Source organism: Pundamilia nyererei, unplaced genomic scaffold (assembly GCF_000239375.1).
Source record: "Pundamilia nyererei isolate P.nyererei 1_Seehausen unplaced genomic scaffold, PunNye1.0 scaffold00172, whole genome shotgun sequence".
In the NCBI taxonomy this organism is placed as follows: Eukaryota; Metazoa; Chordata; class Actinopteri; order Cichliformes; family Cichlidae; genus Pundamilia; species Pundamilia nyererei.
The window spans coordinates 73,024-95,003 of NW_005187573.1; the positions used below are offsets into that span (position 1 = coordinate 73,024).

A 21,980-nucleotide genomic window follows, 5' to 3' on the forward strand; every position below is an offset into this window, starting at 1 on the left:
TTGTTGAAAAACCTGATGCGAGGATGCTCAATAATCACTCCATCAAAGCGGTCGACAGCCTTTCTAATGCTGGCATTCACAATCTTCCTGTCCTTATTGATTTTGCCTGGATTTCCATAACTCCACACTTGACGCTCGTTGATGGATGAATATGCAAGTGTCATTGAGGGAAACTCTGTGTACAGTTGCAGCAATTCCTTCTCAATGACAGAGAAAAGTTTATAAGCAGAAAAGAGTCCCAAATCATTGCCCCCAGCATGGATTACCAGTATGTCAGGTGGGCTCTGTGTGGATAGGTCCTCATAAAAATGAGGAAGGACTCCCCACCAGCGCATTCCTCCTTTGCCAAACCACTGGACTTTGGCATTAAGTCCAAAATTTTCTCCAAAAGTCTCTTTTTCTTCACCCTCGTCTCATCTGATGTAGCTGGACCCAATGATCCACACTTTTGTTTCTCTCTGGTCTTCTGGCCTCTTGTTGTCTTTCAGTGTTCTTTTGGAGTTCAGACACCTTTAAAATACATCCTGCCCCAACAGGATCTTTGAGCTTAGGTCGATATACCTACATGCAGAGTGGTTTTTTTCCCCTCTGAGGTCTAATATGAGCTTGGCACTGTCCATTCAGTACCAAAACTAGAGAACAATTTTCAAGTCAAGCATTTGATATTCTGATAGCACAGAGTTAGAGTTTAGGGCTAGGATACTTTTTAAAGAAGACGCCACACATAGAAATCCAAGCACTTACTCGGATTTCTGGCAAGTCATTTATTGTTGCTTTACCCCCTCAATTTTCTGGAAAAAGTTTCAGCAATGTTTTGAGAGAAATGCTGCTGTTGTCAAATAATTCCCTTTGGAGGTCACAAGAGCATTTTATTCTTTATTCTGTTCATATGCAAACAGCCCTGAGAAAAAAAGAATTAAAAAGATCAGTACATAAATTCAGCTTTATTGAAATGAACAGTAGTTTTGATACAAGCAGGAGCTGAGGGAAAGCTCAAAACAGTGCACTGCTCAGATACAAAAACTGCCACTGTCAGAGTTGTTGGCCCACTGGATTAGTAGTCTGGATAATCCCTTTATAGTTGTTCCTTTAAAAGATGGGAGGAATAAAAAGATTAGTTGAAAAACATGGAGTAGATGGACCCCCCTCCCCCTCCCACTGAGAGCCAAAAGCTTGATTAAGAATTCTGCAGGAAACTAAAGTCTTAACTTGTGTAGTAAACGGAAACTCCCTTTATACCTACACTGAAAACTTCCACGCCATTCAAGTCGTTGCGGCATGCGTCGACCTGACGTGTAGTTAGACTTCTCACGAGGTTCCCGTTGGGTTACGTAGAAAGTTACAGCGCATGGTTAAAATGGGATTCTGGTTATTGCACAAGTTATGACGTAGTTGGGATGTAGAAGTATAATTCACGTGTAACACAAACTGAGTTTTTTTGTTGTCTCCCGCGACCCCGCTTTAAACTTACTTTATATACAGTACAAAACATGCATTCCATGTTATTCCACAACTATCAGTCTTACAATGTACACCGACTTCACAAAATTAAATAGAAATCATAATAAAATCAAATAATACACAAACTCTATACATCCGTCACAGACGCTACACGCAAGACATACTTGGCTACTCCTATTTCTCCAACACTTTTAAAACAAACAAACAAAACCAAAAACAAACATTTTTTCAAGGTTTTATAATTTATACACCACACTGTGCTCTGACTACTGGGCTATTTTCAAAATAGCCTGAGGTAAGCTTTAGCACATGAAGACATCCTGTAGTTCATTTTCAAAGGCTATACAAATTAAATTAAATATGATTTAGTGCCACAAATCATTGAAGATCAACAGACACAAACAAAAGAAATGTAAAAAAGGTTCCTGTTGCATGTTGTTCTCTCACATGTTGTTGTAAACAAATTCACCCACAAAGTGTCAAAGTACATTTAGTCACTTTAACTGACCAAATTTCGTTTGATCAAGTTACAGAAAGTTTCAGTTATCAAGTAGTGCAACACAATTCCAACAAACAAAATTACTCTACAGTGACAGAAAAAAAGGCAAAAAAACTCCCAAAAGGCATGACAGGTCAAAATAATAATGATAATTAAAAAATAAAAAAGACCATTCAGTGTTCCCTTTTATGCTTGCGGCCAACGTCTACTTCATCCAGGCCAGTGGCAGATCTGGACTGCTGCAGTTTTTGGAGCTGAGAGTGTGTACGAAGCGGCTGCTTCTTGAGCTTCTCCAGGTGAATATCAATGGGGTCACGTTCAGGCTCTACGACTGGGACGGGCAGGTAGCCACCGTCCCTGGGCAGGCACATGCACCATCCGGCACCAGCCAGGTCCAACTCGCTGTAATTAAACTTCTTCAGTTTGAAGTCCACCATGTCAGCTGACTCGCTCATCTCCACCAGAAGGTTCCAGAAGATGCAGCTCAGGACGATACCCAGCAGCTGCAGGAAGATGATCAAGACACAGTCATCTTGTCAGTACTCATCTGAGTTGCTAATCATGAAAAATTTATCAAATACTTGTTATGATAATTTTTTTAAGGGGGATCTAGTGTTTTCCCTTGTTTTCCAGAGGACAACCTGAGGGCCTAAAATAAGATCAAGATTATTTTGCACTGTGAATCATCCAAAGCTACTCTAGTGGAGTCCAAGATAAAAAACACCCCCCACCCCCCCAACAACAACAAAAACCCCAAACTGATGTATCATCAAACATCTATTTTCTGTGTGCAATGCATTTATCAACAAGGCTGATCAATCATGCAAAAAGCATTTGAGAACTACTAACAACTCCCATGTGCTTCTTACGCGCAGGTATCTTAAATCATGCCAAGCTAAGGTTCGATATATTGAGGATTCATGCTACTCTGCCCAACAACTCTAATTTGCTGCATAGACCCCGACTTCAACTAAAACAAAAAACGTGTTTTGAAGACAAGTCGTTCTGTCTCACCCCATCTCATCCTCCACAATAAGCAAGATGTTAAGGCAATACTCTGCTCTAAGCATCTTTTTCATCTTTGTCATTTATTTGGCACCAAGTCAACAAACAGTGCTGTCGAATAGTATTTGCCCCTTTCCCAATTTCTTAATTTTGTCCAAAAGTCAGTTTTTAAATTACAATTTAATTTATTAAGGGTAAAACACACTTTCCAACTCTACCTGGCATAAAAGTAACACAGCATTTGATAAAAAGATAAAAAGAACATCACACCAACATTCAAACAATCATAAATTCTGGTCTCAACCAGAAAATCCTGAACGTTCATACTCTGAAGCTCAAGGACACTCATGTTATGCAGCAGGACACTGATCCAAAATACCAACAAGTCCACCTTTGGATGTTTCACTTCCCTAATCAAAGTCCAGACTTCAATGAGAATGAGATGCTTTGGCATGACCTTAAGCAGGCTCTTCATGCTGAAAAAACCTACAATGCAGCTGAATTTTTTTAAAGTACAAAGACAAGTGGGGCAGAATTTCTCCTCAGTGATGTGAAATATCTGATAGCAGTTATTGGTGCTAACGGGGGCACAACCATTTATTAGGTTTAAGGTCACTTTTTTTCACACAGGGTGTGACAAATATGCAAAAAGAAAAACCTCTAAGAAATCAGGAATGGGACCTATACTTTTTCACAGTACTCTATTATTGAAACAGATTTTCAGTTTAGGTTTGAGGTTGGATTCAGTATGGAAGTTCAACCATCCATTCTCTTCTGCTTTTCCTTATCAGGGTCACAGGGGGGATGGAGCCTATCACAGCTGTCATAGGGCAGCACGGTGGTGGTTAGCACTGTTGCTAATGTCCGACTCCACCATCAGGCCAGGGCCTTTCTGTGTGGAGTTTGCATGTTCTCTCTCCGGCTACCTGCCACAGTCCAAAGACATGCGGCTATTGGGGCTGGGTATGGAAGTTAGAAGAAGAAAATGCTACTCATCCATGCAAGTTCTTTGCTGTCACTTATTTTACCTTTTCTTTAAGAAGCTGGTGGACAGACTTGTACTATAGCGCTTCTACTCAGTAAAAAGCACTGAGCACATTCACCCACACTCTCCCTCGCTCTCTCTCTCTCACACACACACAGTGCTTTTTCCTACATATTTAAATGCTCAGTAATCATTTGAAACAGATTATTTCAGTTGCCTAAGGACAGTTGACATGCTGACTGGAGGAGGTGGATCAAAACAGCCATCTTCCAATTAGTGGATTAGTGGACATAGTTTCGTTCTATACACTGCACACAAAGCCAGTGCTGGTATGTGAACTAGTCAGGGTTTTTGCTGATGGCAGTAAAGCAGCAGCAATAATGCAGAAGATTTGTTCTGCACGTTGGTGCCAGAGCTGCTCTTTCATGTGCTGAACTCACAACAGTGGACTCTGTTAATGCGAGCTGCCGGCACAGTTTGGCAGAGAAACACTCACAGTGGTAACAGAAAAATTCCATTCATAATTTCCTTATGGAGCTTCGGCCACTACTCTGCTGTGAAGAGAGCCATGTGAATGCCGGCCCTGCAATACAATAGCAGGGCAGCAGTAGAGCGCCCTGCTATCCCTAAAATGGATATGTTGGAATGCAGTGTATGGAATGCATTGTATTATAAAAATTATATCCAGCTGTAACAGGATAGAAGTAGCTAATCTTTCCTAAAACGACATCAGAGTGCACTGCAGTTTCAAGGAGACAGACATACAATTATCCACATTCGGCAAAAGGAGACTACTTTGTGAGGGGACACACGGAGGGTTCACCGCAAGATGCAAAAAAGCAAGAAACAGCGAAGCCAGGTTACAATTTGCAAAAAGAAATCGGAAAAGCCAGAGCAATACTGCAGCAGGATTCTTTGGACCAGGGACACTAAGATTAAGCAGTGACACAATGACACACAAAAAATGCCATAGTTTATGATCAGAACCGTGCAGCATAATTATGTCAACTTGTTCAATTATATTTTGGAAGCTGAAAGCAGGGGACTGTGTAGAAAAGCAGCATCTCTATGGTTATTGTCACGGTTTGGTGAAGACCCTCAAATAAAAGCTGAAAGTCTGCGCTGTGTAAGCAAAAGGCCAAGCTATAAAACAAGTGGTCCAGAAATATTGTATTGTGACACAATGTATGATGAGTATTTTACTTTTGTCACAACAAAGAGAAGATATAAATGTGGTAACATAGCTAACAACCACCACTGCAGTGGACACATTTTATTACAATAGAGACTATGAAAACAAAAACAACAACATCCACACTCACTAAATATCCGTACGTTAATCTGTTTCCTCTAAATATTCATTTTTTCCCCAGTCATCAGTGGGAGCGGCGTCATGAGGTCTCCACAGAAGACACAGCATTAAACTCTGCTGTTAAGAATTTCCTATTATAACCTTATAATGAATCCAAAGAACTACAAATTAAAAATAGCCTGATGTACACTCTGTGATTAAAGCTTTAAATCAAGAAATAAATATGCATTAAAAAAAAACTACACTAATGTTTCTGTACAGAAAGTCTCAGTGTGCTGTCACATGTACACAGACTCTTATGTACAACTTCCAGAGTTACTTTCTGTTTCCATGATGCACAATATTCCTCTGTAGAGGTTGTATGAAATCTAAATTCATCCACAGGACAGTTTGTGTCCTGCCGTCTGTCCATAACCTCAGATTTATTAAACATTATTAATCAGTGAGACTGTCACAATTGTGCCTACTGAAGGAAGCAGGTGAAGGTTAACTTAGGCTTTACTGAAAAAACAAATCCTATTTTTTTTTTCTGGCAGGAGAAAAGGTAGACTCTTTCCCAGTCAGGAAAATTTAAAAGCAAATGAACCTAACCGTCAGAGTAAGTGATGGCTTACAGTTTTGATAACAGGATTCCGCGGAAGAAGTGCAAATAGTTTCAAAAAGAGTCGCGTTTCAGTGAGTCGGTGCCTCGAGTTTTTAATTACCTGTGGCAGCCCAATGGCACAGCAGAGTCCAACGGTTTTTCCAATGTTGTCACTCATCCAGAGGTTGACTGCGTGGATGCAGCCTCGCACATGGATCAGCTCATGCAGGGTTTCACGCTGATACACAGACCAGACGAAGACAACAACAAGACAGTTTCATTTTCAAAGTCAAACTGAGCTGCCGCTAAAAATAAACAGAAGTAGAGAATTTCGACAAAGTACAAAACTGTAACACTAATTAGCCGCAACATTAAAACCACAGACAGGTTAAGAGTTTAACATTGATCTCTTTACAATGCAGTGACCAGCTGGGGTCACTTGTGTGAATGTATGTTTTACATGAACACCAACAAAAACACTGGTACAAGCCAAACACACTCCATACAAACGGCGCTCCCTGATAGCAGGGGCTTGTGGAAAGAAGGGTTCAAGGAACCCAATAGAGAGTTCAAGGCATTGACCCGACCAATAGAAATCATCAGATCCTGATCTAGTCAAGCCTCCGTGGAATGTGCTGGAACAAGCCTGATGCCCCACCCTAAAACCCACAAGAATTCTGTTGCCAATGCTCCAGTGCCAAACACAACAGACAGTCAGAGGATCATTGGCAGAGGTGTTGCCCATGCAACATCATGCATGAATACAAGATGGGTGACAGCCATTAAAATAAATGCATTCTTACAGTATTAGCATTTCCACAATACTACATCATACTAATGTCAGGTAAAGAAAAAAAGGGGGTTACTCAAGTAATATATGAGGAACACATTAAAGTTGTATTCCTCACGTATCTTTCAGTGTGTGTGTGTGTGTGTGTGTGTGTGTGCGTGCGTGTGTGTGTGTGTTCAGACAGATTTGTTTGTATGTAGATCTCCACATTAAAGGAAAGACAGATTTGGACAGCGGTGTTGAGAGGAGATCAAATTACATTTAGTCACCTACAGAAGTCAAACATTGACAGGATTGGACAGAGTAAGGCTGTCAAAAAAAGCAGCTGCAGGACTGGAAGATTCACTGTAGATGTCATATTACTCGACAGAAGATCAAGATGTCGGTATTACGAAACAGCGTTTAAACAGAAAAACAACAACATCTACTTCAATATACGTTTGTGCATCAGAAGGTGAGGCTTGCCCTCAGTTACATGGTGGTTGTGTTGACCCGTATATATGAGATCTCCAAAAATGTTGATGTTATGATCCACAGATAGAAAAACCATGTGATAAAAGTTATTATGTTGTTCCTACCTGTTTATCCAGAGTCTGGTAACCACACAGGGTGTTGATGACGTCTTCCGTCTGTGCAAAGAGCAAAGATGTCTAGAGTCAGAAACAAGATTTAAACTGAGCCACGGTGACCAGAGACACCACCATGGGAACATGTAGACTGAAGCTCCTCACAGGGGGTTGCTCCTGTCCCCTGCCAACTAGAGCGTAAACTCAGGCCTTGGCAAAAAGGCTGCAGCCATGACAGATAGGAACTGATAATGGCACAAACATAGCCAACGTTCAGCCTTCATAAGCAACTCTTCTATCTCTGCTCTGTGTGTGTGTGTGTGTGTGTGTGTGTGTGTGTGTGTGTGTGAGAGAGAGAGCTGGGTAACTGTCATTAATTTCTTCAGCACACTCCGCTGCTTCCAGAGACGCAATCAGTGCTTTGAGCACAAGAGCAAGAATGATACTCGGCATATGGGAGATGGAAGGTGGCCGCAAGTGACCAACATTTCCCTTAGAGAAAGAAATCATCCAAAGGCTCATACCTTTGATTCACACCCTATTTCCTGTTAGCTGGATGATGTTTTTCTCTCACAAAATCAATTACGAATGGGTTGTGGAGATAAAATCCCCCCTTCTTTCTTTGATAAAGCACAGGCCATCGCTACCCTGATGAGAATTTGTGGACATGTATGAGCAGGACAGAGATAATCAGACAGAGCAGCAGGTCAAGGTAATATCATTGATGACATCACTCTTTCCTGGCCACAAGATATCAGTATTTGCCAATTAGAGGGCTGAAGTGGCTCTAAAATGTGTTCCCACCATAGACAGAATGTCTGCGAGGCTGGTTTAACCTCCTAGGACCTGGCGTCCACATATGTGGACATCACATTTTGGGTTATTTAGACAAAATACTCAATTTTGCTCTACAAGGGCCTGATATCCACTTACGAGGACATTATACTGCTACTGTTCTATCGAAATTTTAAACGAACATCGTCATATGTGGCTCTCATTTTTCTTAGAAACAAAAATTAGGTAAAAAAAAAAATCTGGTAATTCTTTGTTTTTACATTCATTGGGTCCCAATCAGCCCAAATATCAAAGAGAAATTAAAAATGCATGCCGTGGAAGAGTTCGGGTCTTAGGAGGTTAAAGAGCCATTTGAGGCCTTTGAAATAACCAAACATACACAAACTTTGTGTTGTTCATATGCCCATAAAGCCATACATCTGTCTGAAAAACAAGTAGTTCAAACCTAAGTTTCTGCTCTTTGATATTTGGGCTGCAAGCAAAGGAGTAAGCAGCAAATCACTTTTCACTGACGGTGAGTTAGCATCAAAAGTCATAGCCTCACACATACAATTATCTGGTAAGCACGGGAACAGCATTAAAGCATTAAACTATTTCCATATCTCCAGTAAAGAGGGCAGATGTTCAATCAAACGCCGATTATTCTAACTTGGTTAGTCTCGGTGTAAAAAAAGAGTCATCTGATCGTGATCCATAATTAACATCAACAGCAGCTGAAGTAAACATTTAGATATTTAAGTACAAATTTTCCTGCGTCTTCTTTCCTCTTTTATGGTGTCTGGTAACTGTAAACTCACTAACAGCAGAGGAAAACTAATAACATATGTCTGCTAATGTAATCCCGATGTCCCCGGTTATATTTTATACAGTGTCTAGCTATAGTGTTAAGCTATAAATTAGACTCTTTGATTAAAAAAAAAGAAGCTTAAAGACATTTCTAAATTTGACTCCCTTACATGGGCTCATGTCGAGCTAATGGTTCAGATGTTCAAATGATTGAGTTTTCTGTGAGCTGATTTATCTTACCTGCTCTTCTTCCTTTTTAAAAAAAAAATTGTTTTGTTTGACCAGCATTGAAACTGAAAGGTAACAACTGATTTTGCTCTCAATTATCAGAATTACAATGGACTGGACTCTAGGTGTAAATAAATCCCTAACCAGCACCAGAAACATCATGGTTTTAATAACAGCTTCCATACCATGTTTGTATCGTCTGTGTATGTGTATTGTTTGAACTCACCTTGTGGCGAATACAACATGTGTATGGAACCCCACATGCTAGTGGACCAGTACCATTGCAGAAATGGTACTGGTTGACTTTCCAGTCTTTATACTCATCTCCTCCACAACATGAAAACTGGGAAATAAATGAGGGTAAAGGAAAAAGGCTGTTAGGAGCCAAGCATGAAGCAATAACAAAACAAAAGAGTGCCTAATTCAAAGCGGTGCCTGTACATCCACCTCCTACAGAAATGTCACTGTGGCAATGCAGTAGAAATGAAGTGGTCATGTAAAGACAGGAGAGTTTCTGGCAATCAGTTAAAGGCTATCATTTTAAAGCACTTCAAGGAGAAAATTCTCCCCTTGACAAAGGACATCTCCATCTCTGCAATCACCTGGGCACAGCTGCATGCTGTTACACAAGACAGCACACAGATAAGACAGGAGGACAGGCAAGCAGGAGCAGGATTTACTGTGCTCTCCACTGATGAAAAAGTCCCTCGATAGAAAGCCTTTGAAAACGCTGTGATAGTTAAGAGGCAACATATCATTCCTGAGTAGACACTGAAAGCTTAAATGTCCTTTTCAGCCGATCTTTAAAGTTCAATAAATAAATATCCTGTATCTGAAGAGTGTTAGGTCAGCAGAGCTGACACTAGGTGCAATCTGAGTGCAGTACCTATAAAAGGCAAACAACTGAACTCGTTTAAATTTGGCTGTCATTCCCTATGAAGCAGTCACGCTGTGCAGCAGTACACAGGCCATGATGTTTACTGTGCCACACCACACAGATTCCTAATTCTGCACAGTTATTGTCTGTGTTTGGTTCCTGCCCACAGCCGTACCATACTACATTTGTATGCAGCAGAAACAGTCTCCTAACGTTTTGATCACATCTTGTACTAATATCAGAGCTCACTCCCTGGATATCCCACTTGCACTTGGGAGCACTCAATCTCACTCTATGTGTCAAATTAAGGACTTTCTTTTTCAGAAAGTAGAATGTGGTGAGCAGGACGGGTGGTACATCTCAGCCCTGCTGAAAAAGAATAGTTCATAACCCCTAAAACCTCTAAAAATTCCTGTGAGTGTGAACTACTTCATGTACAAACTGTGTTTGAGCATGAAGGGTGAACTAGCACGAGACTGTCTCCTATTAAGGTGGAGCTTAATATACTATAATAATGAGACAATTACTCTGGTTATCCACTGGCAGATCACTGAGTGAGACTTTAGACACAGTCTGCAAACACACTCAAGCACATGAAATACTTAAAAAGTTGTCTAGATAACCTCTAGATGGTACAGCCCACATCCTATTATTCCATTGGCTCATCAGTCAGCTGTATAGAAAAGTATTTCACAAAAAGACGCACTGTCTGTCAACATTTTCTAATGCATCACTACCTTTTGCTGCACGTAGTCCAAGATGTTTTTGAAGTCGAGATCGTCGTAGTAGTGTTTAATTCCTTCTCGTATAGTGCTCTGAAACAAGGCAGACGTCTAGATGACACAGAGGGAGAAACGCAGAGGAGAAGGGGTCATGGTTATAAATAATGGCAATCATAAAGTACACCGAAGAAATAGTGGGCTGACCAGAGCTGATTATAGTTCTGACTGGGAGTAATGTTCAGTACACTCAGAAGGTTTTCTGATCCTTCAAAGTTTTCTATATTTTGTTATATTTTAGGCTCATTTTAAAAGGGATTCAGTTCATTTTCACACTTGTTCTTCTTCAGAAAAACAGGCTTTACTTACTAAGTACTAAGTGAAGAGTCTGAATACTTATAAAAAATAAAAGCACCTTATGAAAGCACCTGCAGCTGCATGATATCTACAGGTCTTTTGGGGATTGATTGTATCAGCTGACACACCTGTATTTTACCTGTCCTCCTCCTTTTAAAAAAAAAAAAAATGTATTTTTGGCCCTTTTCAGCTTAATTTGATAGACACAGTGAAGAGAGGACAGGAAAGCAGGAGCAGAGAGAGAGCTCTAACCCGGGCCAGCCGCTATCAGCTGTATGGCATGTGGTTGCCCGCTCCAGGCACTGAACTAAACCCGCGCCCTCAGGCATCTTTCTTCTTAAAGGTCGTCTTGTTGGCAGAATTGTTCACACTTACCCAGCTTGGTAGGGGAGTGTCAGTGTACAGCAATTTTCAGGCTTGTCCAGTGATATTCTACTAGGTTCATATCAGGACTGTGCTACTCGAGAACATTAAACCAGCGGTCCCCAACCTTTTTGGTGCCACGGACCGGTTTATGCCCGACATTATTTTCACGGACCGGCCTTTAAGGTGTCGCGGATAAATACAACAAAATAAAACTAGTACCGGTACCAAAAAAAGAAGATTTATTCATAACACACGTGAAAAGACCCAGGAAAACAGAGTTAACGATAAAAACGATAACAAAATAACGCTGAAAACCGATAAAAACCCTGAAAACCACACATTTCACACCTGAGCCTCAACTCTTTACAACTTGCAATGGCCCAGAAACCTTCATGCATCCTTTCCCAGATCTGTGGATTGTAGGAGATTCATCAACTAGGTCAACAGACAGTTCTCTCAACTTCGTAATTTGGTTTTCCATCTGAAATTCCATCAACTGTCTGATCATCTGTAGGCAGGAGTGTGCTTCTGGTAATCACGTCCAGTGAATTCAATTAGGCATATTGCTTTGAGCTTTAGCATCTTAAGGACCTTTACCAGAAGCAGGATGCAGTATAGCATGCACAACCATGAGTATCATAACAAAGGGCCTGAATACAAATATAAATGAGGTAATTCCAGCCTTCCATTTCAAAGAAATAAGCAATTTCAAACTCTCCATTTTGGCTCATCAGTTTTGAGTTTTGTATTCAGACTGATGAGGAAACAAAATATTGAAGGGACTGAAAACCATGCAAAAAACACTGCACCGTGGACTGAGTAGACTGCAATAGATGCACAGAGGACATGAGATGTTTACCTTTTTTTCAAAGATCAGAGCTGTGGCGAGAGCAATTGCCTGGAGAAGCAGCAAGACACAGAGAACACAAAGGAACTGTGGAAGAAGAAGAAAAAAAGAGTTACACAGCATAAAAGTATATACAGTAATGGGTAATGGTGTGCTGACAAACTAAGAAAACAAACTAGATCTATTATTTTTTAAAACCAAGAATAAATTTAATTCTGTAATCGAGCAAAATGTGCTCAGTTCAGTTGCTCAACACAAAGATGCACAGCATAATAGACCCGTTTCAGATTTCAGGCTAAAAACCCACCAACACTGAACAGCCAAGACCTGCTGTCATACAGAAACTGAAAAAAGTTCAAAGCTAATTGGAATTATTTGTTAATTTAATTTTGTTATAAGTATATAACAAATAAAGTATAAGTATATACACCCCCGGCTTTTCCGTGGCATGCTTCCAGAACTGTCTCGTCACAAACAGGGCCAGCTAACTCATTTTACTTCTTTAACTTGATGATTGACAAAAATGAACTGGGCTGTTGAGTTGTTTGTGAATTATCTGAAAGCTGTGATAAACACTTGTTCAAAGATCATTTATAAGTGAGGAATGGCCTCTCTGTAATTCTGTTGTAAATTATTAATAGATTGTAAGAGTTCAGACTTTCAGTTTATTAGGTCACTGACATTATTACTATTAAGCTTAATGATATTGTTGATTTGAACCCGGTCCTCCAGTATTTAAAGTATTTTTGGTTATTTATTTGAACAATACACAAATCTGCAGATGTTCTGCTACTATACAATTTGGCTTAAGCATGTACTGATTGGCTCAAATCTAAGCTTTAGATTAGTGTCTGTTTTAACAGAAAACACTTAAGAACAGGCACACTGCTTTAGTAAAACTGTCATTAAATCTTCAATTAATTCTTCAGTTTTTTGGAAACAGAGTTAAACAAAAAACAAAAGAACTTGGTAAAATTGGGTTGCTATAAAGAGAAGCAACATAATTTATAATTCCCCATTAACTTCATGTCTTTCACGATATAAAATTAGTTCTTTTCATCACAGTATAAACAGAGGCATTACATTTTTTTTATTGCCAACTTTTAATCCCCCTTTTAATTTAAGTTATTTAGCTATAGCTAATTAGATTGTTACACAGCAAACACAAAAAACATTTCCCTGCTCCCTTTGAGTTTTTTTCTTCCTACTACTGTCAAACCACGAGCTGTGCTGAATTTAAGGAGTAAAGAGTGATCAGTGGTTTAAATGGCTGTGAACTCATTTTTATGCGGTTTGATGAATGTGGCAATTTGTGCATGAATATATCCAGAAACATGTTTAAATAAATGTTTTACTTTGCATTACCCGTTTCATTCTGAAACCAAATGTCAAGTTTACGAAATTATCAACACAAACATAAACATGAATACATTATTCAGTATCAAAAAGAATAGCATCAACACAGATATGGTAAATATAAAATACAGTCAGGGTCAGATGTTTGCATACACTCATCACGGTCATGAACGTCTGAATTTTTAATGAATTCTTTGAACTGTTCTTTTTCCAGGATGGAATGATTGTACAGCATACATTTTTTCTGGCTTTGAAAAACAAGAAGTGTGTGCACACATTTGAATTTGTTTTTGATTTCCACTCAAGGCTCAAATATATACACGCTCACTAATATTTTTAGTGAAATGCCCATTAGCAAGTTGCACCTTGACCAGATGCTTTTACATCAACAAGCTTCTGGCATAATTCTGACTGGATATTTGACCATTCTTCTTGGTAGAATTCATTCAAACTGGCTGGTTTCCTGATAAGGAGCTGGCTTAGTCCACAAACTGTCGATATGGTTTGTCATTTCTCAAAAAGAACAGTTAAAAAAATAATAATTAAAAACCATAAATTACCATGACATTCATGCCCATGATGAGTGCATATAAACTTCTGACAACAACTGTTTATCATTACAATTAACCTCATCCATTCATGCTTCTTCTTATTTTCTGTCATATACAGGATGTTAGGCGCTCATATTAAACACCTCCAAATCTGAGAATGAATGGATGCAGAGCACCAAGGCCCAGTATAAGATAAACCAGGATTATTTTGAACTGGGAGCCCGCAAAGTGAAACTTTATTAGATTCCAGGAAATATGAAGCAAGAAAATGAGCAGTACCTGCAAGACACATCCCCCACCTGTCCGCCTCCATCTCCCTTACCATGTGTAGCAGGGTCTTATTGTCCCGGAGGGATCCAACCATGCCCACCACTGACACAGTGAACATGACCAAGCCCAGCAGGATGAGCACCACGGCAGGAGCCAGGAAAAGACCCTCCAGGGTTCGATTCTTCTGCCTTTCCACTTCAGCATACACTCCCACGCACAGTACACAAAGACCCATCAGCTGGACAGACAGAGAAACAGAATCAGAGGGAGGTCATGCGATGAATACGTCAGAAAATCTTACATCTTACATCAAAAAACTTTATATTTACCTGTATATTTACTGTGATACTGCTTGGTGAGTAGTACAGACTGACAACTTTAAAGGACTTAAAAGTCTAAATTTCCTGCTTCAACACTTGCTTTAATATTTTTCAGAATTAAGATGCCCTTTTAGTCAAAACTGTCTAAGAAGAAATGCCAAAGCCAACAGACAAGGCTGAGCTACTAAATGGAAACTAAAAGCAGTTTGTTGAAAATGAAAAGGAACAAACAAAAACTTGATATGAATTTGACTGGTACCGGTATGCTTCTCTTATGTGGGTAAAAAAGCTTTAGCATGCAAACAATTTACCCTGCCTGCTTAAAGGCTGACTCAGACCTTTAATTGAGAGGTGATACAAATCCCTCTTTAAAAAAAGTATCTTTAATAGTTCAGCAAAGGTCACTTCCACATAATTTCTACTGTCACAGTTTACTTGAGGCCAGACTAACAAATTATTGTTAGGTGAATGTGTTACTTCTCAGCCAGGATGAGGCTCCAGACCACTCAAAATTCATATATCTGTCCATCCAACTTAGGTCATAGTGGGGGCTCGAGCCTGTCACAGCTGTCATTGGGCGAGCAGCTGGGTACACTCTGGACAGGCCGCCAGACCACGACAGTGTTAACACAGAGGACACACAATCGTACACTATCAGCCCACGCCTCCTTCTGTGGGAGGAAGCTGGAGAGAACCCATACAGGCACAGAGAGAACATGCAACATGCAAGGCCACAGCCAGCCAACTACTGCACCACTATGTCAACTGCAATATACCCACTCACTGACGTTACACAGAAAATGAAAGAAAGTGAAGTCACAATTGGCAATTTATAAGCCCAAACCATTTTACACTTAAAAGGAGGAAGCAGCGCAATAGCTCAAATTTTAAGTTGCGATCGGAAGTGAGAGGTTTCAGGCTTCACACAGCTGAGCACCGTGCATGTACAAGATTGCACTGGTCTTTAATGAGTTTAATCAAGATCACACAAAGAAACTTTGAGTTATGAGTAATGACCTGCTGAACCTCAATCTATGCTAGGTTTCTAGCTTTCTTCTTCTTTCTTAGAGCAAAGTTGTATCACTCAGTCGGACAATGCTGTATACCTAATATGGTGCTGACGCAGTCAAAATCAAAGAAGTGACTGCAATACATACATAATTAATGTTAATTAATTATTTAATTACATGATTAATGTTATGTGTCTGGTGTTTAAGAGGCGGATGTCCACAATAAGGACAATGCTGGACAATACTTCCCACCCACTCCATGACGTGCTGGCTGGTCACTGGAGCACATTCAGTGAGAGACTGAGATGCACCACTGAACTACACAGGAAATCATTCCTGCCTGTGGCTCCCTGCACAACTCCTCCATCTAATGCACAGTACACAGTGCAACAGTTAAACCCTTCTGAACATGCTCTACAGTAAAATAACAAAGTTTTACAGGTAGAGTAAAATGTCAGTCTGTATATTTCACCTCTGCAATATTATGGATATTTGTAATTGAGCTTTTTGAAAATATTAGAGCTATTTCTTATATTTTGTAAACTTTGTAATATATTATATTATTTAATTTAGTTCAGTTTGTTACTGTTATTGTCTTGGAGCAACTGTAACCAAACAATTTCCTTAGGGATTAACAAAGTATTCTAATTCTAATTAAAACCAAGAAAGAGTGCAAGAGAGAGTTTTGGGGTTTTTTGTCAAGCATGTTGAATAAAACTTCTGGGTGAAATTTTAAGGTAATTTAAAATGTCCTTTGCATTACTTTTGATTGTTGAATTTTTAGGCCTCAATTACAGCACCGTGTGCCTATTTAGGCTCGTTTTTCATCAATTCATCCATCCATTCTCTTCTGCTTATCCTTAACAGGGGGCTGGAGCCTATCTCAGCTATCATAGGGTGAAAAGCTTCATAGATCTTGCTATTCTGTCACAGGACAAACACAGAAAGACAGAGAACCGTTCACATTTAAGCGGGATTTACAGTCCCGCAAATGTGTCCGTCTGCATACGGACAAAGAGGGGGGGACGCATGGGGAGATCCGAGATGTGCTCCCGTGCAGTCCTCCAAGATCCTGAGTGTGGGTTGCTGAAGTAGATGACGTAATTGATTGCTAAATGTTGAGTGGCTGACAAGTGGGCCGAAACAGAGAAGGTAGCTATAGCGGGGTTCACTGGGAAAAGGCATGAAAGGTTCACATAGTGGCTACAGTGACACTTTTTACTGTTTCTAAACTCTTGGTTTCACTTCAGCTCTTTGTATGATACAACTTCACTCTTCTCTCCACCTAGCTGACCAACAACTGCGGCCCACAGACCGATTGGTCAGCAGATGGAGTCAACCTGGTCGACGATCTTACTGTGAGGTAACAGTTCTAACCCACCGTGCCATCGTGTTTCATTTCTTCTATACCATCCCAGCTCACAGCAAATACTAACAAATACCAGCCCTTCAGACTTCGAAGCCTAATTAAAAGCAGAGATTAGCCAGTGTATTTTAAGTTTGGATAAACAACACCACCAATCCTACAGGGACAGCAAAAACACTGGAGCATCTTTTAGCCTGCGTTCAGTTTGTTTTGTCCCTCTGTGCAATCAAATCAAATCAAATGAGAGCAGAATTACATTGTTGCTGCAGTAACACAAAGCTGGAAATGCTCCCTTCCGACATTTTCAATCTGCATTACGCAATATCAGTGATGATGGCCTCATTTTACTGCTTAAATTCTCTTGTATGGCTGATTTAGGAATCGTTCCTAAGAGATATGACCTTTATAGATAAAATCTAAAGTAAATAATCTCCCAATTTATTAAATGTACAGATTCAGAAGCTTTGGTTTCTTGTAAACAAACCCATAAATGGGCTGGAGCTGCCCTCGTTGCTCACATAATGTTGGATAAAAGCAAGAAAATGTGAAAGGATTGTAAGGGGCACAGAAAAAGGGGCAAAAATGTATGCTGGTGAAACATAATGATCATCATTACATAATAACAAACAACCCCAGGTCCATAGTCACACCCTTGCTTTACACTTTGGTGTCCAGACAGTTTCATTAGTTACTTGTTACTTTCTGCTGACATATGAGAAAAATAGAGGGTTGTTTAACTAATGGAAGTGGTAGAAAAAGGGAAGGACCAACCCGTAGTTGCTTCCCTGTTATTGATTTTCATTTGGAAACAGAGGCAATCTGCTTTAAGAGTAGGGTCCATCTACTTCAGCTCCAATTACAATTCACAACCATCTATAAAGCACTGGCAGATCCTGTACATCTGACTTATTTCCAATATCAGTGCTAACCTTTCTCACAGAAGTAAAGAAGATAAGAGAGTTAACACAAATGGATCACAAACCCCCAAAACCACATTGGGTTGTGAGGGGGCCAAAAACAGTGACACATTCACACAATTCTGTGCGTGTTTGACTGTAATAATTAATAATTAAGCATTAAGAGAGAGACATAGGTGAAGGCTGACTAGATGAACGTCAGTTTGCAGTGCTAATGGAAACAAGTTAAGCTTATAGCTTATATATAGCTGGCTGTGGTGCAAACTGAACATTACTCTAACATTCGTTCTGGAATTCAAAGTGATATTGAGGAGGGGTTATGGATGCCGGGAGGCAGGGGAAAAAAAACACATGCTAAGAATGACTCATCTTTACTTAATGCCCTTGCAAGACATTCATGGACTCTTCCAGCATTTTAAGTGGTTGCCAGATCCTTAATTATCACCAGCCACTTTATGAAGGAATAACACGAGAAAATTCAAGCAGATTGTTCATTAAGCTGCCAAAATTCCTGCAGGGATAGAGAACTCCTGCAGCTAAAACTAAAGTTAAATGGTTAAGTGCAACTTACTAAAACAGAGCTGGACATGCAATAATGAAATGTCAGATTTTGATGTCACCTTTGCATAAGTGTGACCATCCTAATGAAACTTTATGTCAGTGTTTACATTGATAAAATTTAAATTAGTCAATTTATCTACTGGGCTAGTTAGGAGTCAAAGAAATCTGTTTCTGTTTGCTCACCTTCCTTCACCTTAAAGTAATAAACTGAATAATCTGTGTGTAATAATGTTATTATGTACATTAAACTATTTGTACAACCGCGATGATTAAATAAAGATAATCGAATGAACATGAATAAAACACAATTTCTGGATTTAACCTGCATTACACAAATGATACGATGTATTATTAGGAATTATAATAAGTAAAAGAATTAGCATCTATCAGCGGCGCCGGATTTTCTGTCGGCGTATTATTTACTCACGTCATCGTACCTTTAACTGGATCCAACGCCCTGCACCACGATGCTGTTTGTTAGTCCGAGCCCCCGGTGTATTGTTTTAATGCCAAATTGAGGAATGAATGTCTTATTTAAAAGGCAGGTATTATAACAGGTTATGCTTTGGGACGATACATGGGGCCTTATGGGAAAATGTCTTTCCGCAGACGTAACCAGCTAGCTAGTATCCAGACAATTCCAAACCGAAAGCCATTGGAAAAACACACCCAATTTAATTCTACATTTCCCAACACAAAGTAGTGATTAGAAACTCTTAAATTCCTAATAATTATAATATTTTAGTAAATGTGGAAAGTGTGCTATCGAACTCAATACGGTTTCTTTCAGTTTGATCACACATATATCCAATCTGAAGCTGTGCCCCATATGTAGGTGGAATTTAGCTAGTGTACAAGGAAAATCAGTGATTTCCATTCAAATTACAGTTCAAAGACCATTTATCTTTGTTCAGTGATATATGCCGAATTCCATAGTAGATTGTGTATTTTTGCAATATGGCTTAAGTTATATGCTACAAAATACACATGACCCTACAGCACGTGGTATATATTGAAACACCAGTGTTTTCAATGATCTTTGGAATGATGTCTTGGCGATGATACTGGATGCTTAGGGTCTTGAGTTAGCAGACACTGTTGCAGCGCAAATGAACTTACTACCAAGGCTGACATTAATTTTTGGACCAGAAACTTACCGAGAAGAGCATTGAGTAGATATTTAAGGTAAATTTGATGAAGTAGTAGAAGTAGTTGGTTTTCCTTAGTTCATTGTAGGAAGGCATGGTTGCTTGCGATAATAAAGCTAGCTTAAAAAAAAGCTAACTAGCTATCTCTCGTTTAGTTCGAGCGATATAAAAAAATAATGAAAAATAAAATATTCTTGAAGAAATACAAAACAAAAACTTTTAGGAGACCTAGTTGTGTTTTAATAACGTAGCACCTCTCATTTCTCATATATTATTGTAGCTCACCACCGAAACAAAACCACTTCCGTGCGGCCGGCCAGTCCACGCTTTGTTTTGACTACATTCTTAAAGGGGCAGTGCACACAACCTCATTTAGTTCAACTCAGCAGCCAGCTACTGTACACCTGTAACAGCATTTGTTGCTTAGTTCAAGTTTTTGCACTTATTTATAGAGATGTATTTTTGTATCGTTTATGGGAAAAACATAGCAATGCAAAGCAACACAGTCTGTATTTTAATTTAAAGGTGCTCATGGCTCCCTGAGGTAGCATAATGCCCTCAATATGTCTTTGAATGAGTAGGATTCTAAAAAAAAATAAGAATAAAATAAAATAACCACCCTCAAAAAACAACTAAATAAATAAATGCGTGAAAAAATTTGTAAATGAATTGGTTTTGGATTAAAAAATTAATAAATAAAATTTGAATATAGGCAGTAGGGACTGTTACAAGCAGTGCGCAATCAATGTGCAGTTTATTAGTTACACCATTTCAGCTGGCAGTTAACACAAATATCTAATCAGCCAGTCATGTGGCAGCAACTCAGGACATTTAGACATGTAGTCATAGTCATGACGACTTGTTGAAGTTGTGGAATGCAGATAAAAGGTGGTTTATGGGCCTTTTTGCTGCTAATAATGTCCATTGAGTGGACTTTTAACATCCAAAGAGGGTGGCAAATGGGTTGATATGAGAATTTCAGAGACTTGATCTGCTGGGATTTTCCCACACAACCATCTCTGGGGTTTACAGTGAACGGTTAAAAAAGCCAAAATATTCGATGAGCAGCAGTTTTAAGGGCAAAAATGCCTTGTTGATTTCAGAGGTCAGAGAAGAATGGGAAGACTGTTTCAAGCTGATAGAACCACTTATTATTTGATCCAAATTTGTTGTTGCTCTATAAGAGCATCTCTGACAGCACGTCAAACTTTGAAGCAGGTGGGTCTCAGCCGCAGAAGACCACACTGGCTAAACTCCTTTCAGCTAAAAACAGGAAACTCAGGCTACAGTTCTCACCAGAACTGGAAATAGAACATTGGAAAAAAAAATTCTCATCTGCTAAGTTTCATTTTCTGGTGTAACATTTGGATGGTAGAGTCAGAAATTGGTAAATTGGGGTAAACAACATGAGAGCTGCTTCTAATGATGGTGGTACAATGATGTGAGGTATTTTTCTTGTCACACTCAGGGCCTCTTAGTACTAAAAGAGCATTATTTAAACACCAAAGCCTGTCTGAGTATTGTTTCTTAACCATGTCCATCCTTTTATGGCTACAGTGTACTTATCTTCTGATGGTGCTTCTAGCAAGATAATGCACCAGGTCACACATTATCAAACCCTCTCAAACTGGCTTCTTGAACATGACAATCAGTTAATTGTTCTCAAATGGTCTCCACAGTGATCAGATCCCAAACTAATTGAGCATCTTTGCGATATGATAAAATGGGAGATCTGCATCATGGATTTTTAACCAATAGCAGCAGCTGCTTAATGCTATTGTGGCAATATTGATCAAAATCTAGACAGAATCTTCCCACATAGATTTCCACTTTTTATGCATCAATGCCAAGCAGAATTACATGCTTCTGTTCTGAAGGCAAACAGGGAGCTAAACTCAGTATTAGCAAGAAGTAACTGATAAAGTGGCCATGAGTGTATGTTGCATTTCTTTTAAATGATTATATAATAAATGAAAGATATTGAAATGAACGTGTGTCTATGTATGTAAAAGAAATGGGAACGTGTGTGCAAACAGTTCAGGGAAGAAACAAGCTGCTGTGAGTATTTGTAATGCCTTGAAATGACTCGCAGCTAATCCCAGCTCTTGCTTTACATTGCGTCATTTGTTGCCTCCACTTGTTACTTGTTGGTCATGCTGTTTTTGGCTTGCTTTTATGTAATTGCTTACGCATTCACAAATAGATTAAAGGTATATTATCACAGCCATTTCTTTTTCTGAGATTATCACCTTTAATAGATGTTTTATCTCTGTCTTTTATTTTTTCAGTTCTTTATTAGCGGGAC

At 39.4% G+C, this 21,980-nt stretch overlaps 1 protein-coding gene across 2 annotated transcripts; it reads right to left on the reverse strand.

Annotated features, from left to right (window-relative positions):
- Positions 1 to 929: 929 nt before the first annotated feature.
- On the reverse strand, positions 930 to 20,000 carry LOC102195547 (tetraspanin-15). Of its 2 annotated transcripts, XR_312061.1 has the most exons (9): positions 19,685 to 20,000; positions 14,406 to 14,591; positions 12,189 to 12,263; positions 10,625 to 10,720; positions 9,237 to 9,353; positions 7,214 to 7,264; positions 5,967 to 6,083; positions 1,244 to 2,463; positions 930 to 1,087 (listed from the first exon to the last, which is right to left on the reverse strand). XR_312061.1 is itself a non-coding variant. In XM_005746058.1 (8 exons), exons 1-8 carry the CDS (start codon positions 19,769 to 19,771, stop codon positions 2,134 to 2,136), a joined length of 1,059 nt encoding a protein of 352 aa, XP_005746115.1. In that variant the 5' UTR covers positions 19,772 to 20,000; the 3' UTR covers positions 930 to 2,133. The 2 variants fall into 2 exon arrangements, 1 of the variants encoding a protein (XP_005746115.1); XM_005746058.1 differs by having other exon boundaries at positions 930 to 2,463.
- Positions 20,001 to 21,980: the final 1,980 nt, after the last annotated feature.